Raw genomic sequence first — 6,754 nt, 5'->3', positions numbered from 1 at the left:
AATAATATAATATATATTTAAAGATTATATAATAACATTAATTTTCTCTCGATTCACAGGAAATATGAATATAGAGCCTGTTCGCGTCTATTCCGGTATGTTAATGACATCTTTGAATAGCGCCGGTATACATGTGAGCTTGCTCAAATTAACCGAAAGTCATGGAAATATATTCGTCAAGTGCCTCGACGAAGAAACGACGGCACCTTGCTGGCCGGGTTGTAGCTACAGCATCCCTTTGACCGTCACTCGCACCCCGTTTAAAGACGCGGAGAAAAAGAAAGCAGAGAAGACAGGAATATCGTTAAATGTACGCGAGCAACGTCTGATCAAATCGTGTTTGGAAAACGCGTGTACGGCTATTGTCGAGCAAGAGGCGCATCTCAACGAGCTGGACCGCGGTTGCGGAGACGGAGACTGCGGTTCGACTCTGAAAAGATTTGCTGACGGTATGTGACGCATGTGTATATTATACGTATATATATCTCACTTATTTTATCTATTTATTCAAAATTTAGAATATATACATATATTGATATTCGATATATCGAAATAATATTGACGCTTTTATTATATAAACCTATTGAATAAATTTACTATATAATCTCTTTTCTGTATATTTATAGGTATATTGAATAATTTGGATAATTTATCCTTGTCGCATCCAGCAGCATTGTTATCGGAAATAGCGAATATAGCGGAGGAACATATGGGCGGAACATCTGGAGCTCTGTATTGTTTATTCTTTACGGCTGGTGCGAAGGAGCTGGCTTTATCCAAGCAAGGAGAGAATTTGCGACACGTTTGGTTCTGCGCCTTCCGTAACGGATTAAATTGTTTAGAAAAATATGGGAAAGCAAAAGCTGGAGACAGAACTATGGTTTGTATTTATACACACCGTTAAAGTATGTTATTATTAGTGGCGATGGATTACTGGGTGTTGGCAATTTTATTATGATAGAAAAGAAATTAATTATATCGCCAAAATGCAGTATTTAGAGAAATATACTAGAATTATAAGAAGATTGTATTAATCGATATATTTAGATCGATACGATGGACGCGACGTGTACGATGTACGAGAGAATGTTGGAAGAACATCCGAGGGATTTTTACGATAGATTAGCCGCGGCGGCATGGAAAGGATGCAATTCTACGAAAGATATGAAACCCCAGTGAGTATAAAAATAAAGATAAATTAACGTGTTGTTTCAAATGTTAAAAAAAATGCTACCCTGTATGCGCCAGAAATTAGAGAACTCTATAACTGCGGGAAAATTAAAATTATACTTTTTAATTTTAAAAGCATATTTAATATGCATTTGATTATAGAGCAGGACGAGCTAGTTACGTAAAACAAACTCGGTACTTGACAGAAGTGGATGCTGGCGCATACGCCGCAGCAACGTGGATTGCGGCTATTGTACGGACGATTACGGAGTTTAAGGAATAATAAATACTCTTGATATCTCTTTTTTTTACTTGATAGTTATATTTCAACGTCATTACTATAAATAAGAAAGATAACAACTAATATAATATAAACAACAAATTTATCATCTAAATTGGAGAATTAATTGGTAATTATATTGATATTATTCCTCTTATACAATGTTCAGAGATACTGTAGATATCAAGCACTATATTTTCTACATTAGGTACTTCTGATTGTATAAAGTGAAAATATATGGTTGCGTGTTTCTGTCTTCATAAATACAATAAAAATTACGCTTTTTTTTTTAATACATATTTAACGAGTTTCCATAAATTAAATTCATAACATGTAAAGATTATATCAGATTTAAACGTACAATAGTTCGCGCTATATTTGGCAGTATTTTGCCGATTAATCGGATTATGAATCTGTTTGCGCTTTGCCCCGGCTTTCCCGTGAAGCCACGAATAGACTAAACTTCATCTTACTTTATACACACGATAATATATATAGAGAAGAAATAAATAATTAAATACATTTATCCTTTCGCGCGCGGCATATTTCACGAGATTATCCGAAAAGGTTGGTCACAAAGGTGTTAAATCCATTACTGATAGACGAGAAGATGCCGCTATTGGCATCGGCCGCGGTATTAACTCCCGATTGCGGTCGGTAGGGCAACGTATGATCTCGATGCGGATAAGGCCTTCCGCCAGTGTTTCCAGTATACAAAACAGATCCATTTTCATCGTTGTACTGCCTCTATTTCGGAGAAATATAAAGAACTTTAACGTATCTTATAAAATATATAAAAGCGATTGTGAAAAATATATGTCGCTGATTGACACTTGACAGCTTCTGTGATTAATTTTTTTTGATAAAATTTTTAAATCGTCGAATTTTAAGCCCGTGAATATAAAAGATAATTTCAAATATATATTAGGGAAAAAATGCGTAAATATCGCGCTTATTTGTGTTTGTGTGTTATTGACATTTCTTACCTTTAGCGAGTAAAGCGTAACATTGAGGAGCGTCGGATGCTGCTCGATTACCACAAATTCAATCTCACGAGGTATATATCCGTTTGAAAATACCTGTAGAAAATAAATATATCGTTCAAGATGATGTGGCAAAATATAAATAGCGCTACTTTTAACGAAATTTTAATTTTATCATTAATTTTGTTAGTAGAGAGATAGGAGAGTAGCTGTATTTGAAAGATTACATTCCACAACATACCTCTAACTTGTAAACACCAGGTAAGAGAATTCTCCAAAATTCGCCATATTTAGTTGTCGAAAAACTGACATCTCGTGATTTTACTTTAACCGACGCTCTCTCAATGGGATTACCATTTTCATCGATAACGAAACCATGAACACCTCTGTGAGCTTCTGCCAAGAACTTGATTAAAGACTGAAAAAATAACGAAATATATTATACGCGCTGTTTCACTCAACAGATTATTTTAGTACATCGGTGGTATAATTAACAAATAATTGAGTCTCGCATCATTTGCAACCACAGACTTGACGTAGATTTACGACAGAATGATAAATCGTTGCTGTAATCGCGATAAATTTTGCTTTTCAATTAAATGTCTTAAAAAAGAAATTTATATTTTATGAAATTTTTGTAGGAGGAGCAATATTCATTTTTAATATATTCCACGAGACTCACCGCTCGATTCTCCTCCCAATAATGCGGCAGATCCGAGGCTGGCGGGTATTTGCAGCAAGAAAGTTCCAAGGTAATTTCCATACATCCGTTCCACACGTAGTTAAAGTCTTGCATTCCGCCGGTAAGCGGATACCACTCGGCGCCGTTAGTAATTCCGCGTTTAAATGCGGGCTGGGATGGCGAGCACGGTAATCCCTGATACATGGATCCGTGGTTTCGGGAGTACGTCAACGATAAATGTTGAAACACGTCATCGTCCGGCGAGATACTCGGCGTAGCCGTGAAACTCTGAAACACTATTCTCTTAACGTGAGATTGTTACTGTTTTGTACAAACAATAAAGCGATGTCATCCATCTCTCGATATTCAGAAGATGATTCGTGTAATCTACAGGTTGTTATTTGAAATTTAGGATAATTATCCTATCTTTCGTTTATATTTTCAAAATTATCTTCCTCTCGACAGGAGAGTAGCGTCTCGAAACGCCAGTAACTTTACTCTTTCACGAGAAATCATCTTCTTTTTATCGCGAATTATATTCCATCTTGTATAGTGTTCCATCCTTTTTTTTGCTAGGGCCAGGCCGTACAAGGACATGCATTTTATGCCAGAAGCGTGTAATCAGAACATCTATTTTCATTATATGTATGTTTCGTTTTCATATGTTCGGCATACAGTTTATCGCAAGAGCTGGTGCGGAAGTATAATTTCTTCTACAATTCTTCTATTCTATTTTTTTCTACAGTTCTTCTATTCTTCTTCTACAAGTTCCATTATGAAACCGTAGACTTTATCATTTACTTTTTTGAAATCATATCTGTGAATCAATCTTTTATCGAAAGATATCAAAGATATAATAAAGAATAATTATATATGTATATATATATATATATTTTTTATTTCTTAAGTAAATGATAATGTCGCTGATTATTGAACGCTAATGAAATAATCATATATTGCACAATACCTGCACATAGTGGCGCTGATCGACATATTCCTGACGGCATGAAAGTTTACATAATATCATGACAGCTTCAGAGCTACGCGCAGTTATAGTCATAGCTGTCTGTAATCTTACATAAATGGAACGTTAACGGTATTCGGAACCGAAATGCGTTGCTGGAAGGCACTCGTAAAAAATAGTAACGCCTATTTTTCTTTTTTTTTTTTCCAAGATTATTTCGCAAAGAAAATGATACGATAATAATTCTGTGGCTGTGGACGATCGCGCCACTCGATCATTTTAACGCTTAGTTCGGCACACACAATGATCGTACAAAGATCAAGAAATTTTCAACTTACGCGAATTTGGGGTATTGTCGAAGGGGTAGCTGGCTACGAGAGCACCGCCGTGTAAACTGCCCGAGAGCACGAACTGAATCTTCGAGACCCATTCCTTGACAGCTTCGGTCTCCGGTTGGCTCTTTTTGTTGTTCTGCTTAAAGTAGTCTGGGAAGTTGCGGTTTAGGTCGAAGCCACGCGCGTTATACCTATCAAGTCGTAGAATATGAAAGAATCAGTGGTATTTTTCCCTCTTTCTCCTCGTGATTCGTCTTCCGTCTTCAACGGAAATGGCATGGCTCGATATGTAGATGAGTTCTGAATATAGCTATTTTAAAGTTATTTTAAGTTTTGAAACATTAAATGGACACTTTTTATGCATATTTAAATCAAAGAGTTTTGTAAAGAAATGTCAAAGAAGAGACATATACATATATAGTCCATAATTTATCTTTATATGTCTGACAAGAGAAATATCATTTGTTACAATTTTTTAACATTTATATATATGTATGTATATATAAATACATTGATTCACTGTTAAGTTTGAAATCGATCTAAATTGATTAAAAAACTATGCAAATATCTAACCTGCCTGCCATAAAATTACAAATAAATAAATATATATATATATATGTATATATATATATATATTTTTTATTTCTTAAGTAAATGATAATGTCGCTGATTATTGAACGCTAATGAAATAATCATATATTGCACAATACCTGCACATAGTGGCGCTGATCGACATATTCCTGACGGCATGAAAGTTTACATAATATCATGACAGCTTCAGAGCTACGCGCAGTTATAGTCATAGCTGTCTGTAATCTTACATAAATGGAACGTTAACGGTATTCGGAACCGAAATGCGTTGCTGGAAGGCACTCGTAAAAAATAGTAACGCCTATTTTTCTTTTTTTTTTTTCCAAGATTATTTCGCAAAGAAAATGATACGATAATAATTCTGTGGCTGTGGACGATCGCGCCACTCGATCATTTTAACGCTTAGTTCGGCACACACAATGATCGTACAAAGATCAAGAAATTTTCAACTTACGCGAATTTGGGGTATTGTCGAAGGGGTAGCTGGCTACGAGAGCACCGCCGTGTAAACTGCCCGAGAGCACGAACTGAATCTTCGAGACCCATTCCTTGACAGCTTCGGTCTCCGGTTGGCTCTTTTTGTTGTTCTGCTTAAAGTAGTCTGGGAAGTTGCGGTTTAGGTCGAAGCCACGCGCGTTATACCTATCAAGTCGTAGAATATGAAAGAATCAGTGGTATTTTTCCCTCTTTCTCCTCGTGATTCGTCTTCCGTCTTCAACGGAAATGGCATGGCTCGATATGTAGATGAGTTCTGAATATAGCTATTTTAAAGTTATTTTAAGTTTTGAAACATTAAATGGACACTTTTTATGCATATTTAAATCAAAGAGTTTTGTAAAGAAATGTCAAAGAAGAGACATATACATATATAGTCCATAATTTATCTTTATATGTCTGACAAGAGAAATATCATTTGTTACAATTTTTTAACATTTATATATATGTATGTATATATAAATACATTGATTCACTGTTAAGTTTGAAATCGATCTAAATTGATTAAAAAACTATGCAAATATCTAACCTGCCTTGACCACCGTCGCAGCGTCCTTCTTTAGAAACTTCAAAGCCATCAGGGTTCATTGACGGCAGAATATGAATCCTTGTGTTATCCAATAACCACGTAATATATGCATCTGATCCATATGATGTCACGAGATTCTAAAAGGAAGAAAAAAGAGGAAAGAATTATATCTAGAAATATATATATGTGTCATCTGTTTGTCGAACAAAAATAGATTATTAATATTGTCAATATTATTATTAATTTCAAGATTGCTATATTATTATTATTATTATTATATATATTAATTAAGATTATATTATAAATGTGTTATAAAAATTATTATATTTATACATGCATTATTAATATCGCAATGCTACAAGAGCACAGATGGTGCACAATATTTTATTAGATAAAAAATCTTATTCGAGTATATGTAAATCTCTTTCATCTTCACAGAATATTACGCAATGATCCGATGAAAAATATACATGCTGTATACGTGCTTGGTCATTGCGAGTAACGTGATATGGAAATTCCAACGCCTGATAATTACGTACATGAATGAGATGTAGCATTAACTCGCGTCCCACAGCTTCGTTTCCGTGTATGTTAGCGATATACTTTACATCAGGCTTCCCGATCATGTGCTCGTAAGGCGACGACGACACGACCATCACCCATAGATCACGACCTGTCGCACGAATATGTCGCTTGAGATTATAATATTTCTTGTTTTTTTTTTT

General features: G+C 35.0%; 2 protein-coding genes across 5 annotated transcripts in view; one reads left to right on the top strand and one right to left on the bottom strand.

The window, feature by feature from the left end:
• LOC115245006 (triokinase/FMN cyclase-like) overlaps positions 1 to 3,140 on the top strand; it is a 5,552-nt gene extending 2,412 nt beyond the window's left edge. For 2 of the 3 annotated variants that reach the window (XM_029823056.1, XM_029823058.1), the window contains exons 7-10: positions 60 to 449; positions 627 to 880; positions 1,048 to 1,175; positions 1,333 to 1,745. In XM_029823056.1, coding sequence (XP_029678916.1) covers positions 60 to 449; positions 627 to 880; positions 1,048 to 1,175; positions 1,333 to 1,453 — 893 coding nt within the window. In that variant the 3' untranslated portion in view covers positions 1,454 to 1,745. Of the gene's footprint in view, positions 1 to 59; positions 450 to 626; positions 881 to 1,047; positions 1,176 to 1,332; positions 1,746 to 3,074 lie in introns of those variants that run through there. The other variant, XM_029823057.1, reaches the window with a different exon arrangement.
• The window catches only part of LOC115245009 (carboxypeptidase D), an 8,179-nt gene continuing 2,907 nt past the window's right edge, over positions 1,483 to 6,754 (bottom strand). The window contains exons 3-10 of one of the 2 annotated variants that reach the window (XM_029823063.1): positions 6,569 to 6,702; positions 6,030 to 6,166; positions 5,460 to 5,647; positions 4,083 to 4,112; positions 3,116 to 3,411; positions 2,675 to 2,851; positions 2,437 to 2,529; positions 1,483 to 2,197 (exon numbers count right to left, since the gene is read on the bottom strand). In XM_029823063.1, coding sequence (XP_029678923.1) covers positions 2,006 to 2,197; positions 2,437 to 2,529; positions 2,675 to 2,851; positions 3,116 to 3,411; positions 4,083 to 4,112; positions 5,460 to 5,647; positions 6,030 to 6,166; positions 6,569 to 6,702 — 1,247 coding nt within the window. In that variant the 3' untranslated portion in view covers positions 1,483 to 2,005. The remainder of the gene's footprint in view (positions 2,198 to 2,436; positions 2,530 to 2,674; positions 2,852 to 3,115; positions 3,412 to 4,082; positions 4,113 to 5,459; positions 5,648 to 6,029; positions 6,167 to 6,568; positions 6,703 to 6,754) is intronic. The other variant, XM_029823064.1, reaches the window with a different exon arrangement.

The sequence above is a fragment of the Formica exsecta genome, unplaced genomic scaffold (genome assembly GCF_003651465.1).
Source record: "Formica exsecta isolate Colony F162 unplaced genomic scaffold, ASM365146v1 scaffold90, whole genome shotgun sequence".
In the NCBI taxonomy this organism is placed as follows: Eukaryota; Metazoa; Arthropoda; class Insecta; order Hymenoptera; family Formicidae; genus Formica; species Formica exsecta.
This window is presented reverse-complemented; position numbering and strand designations above follow the sequence as displayed.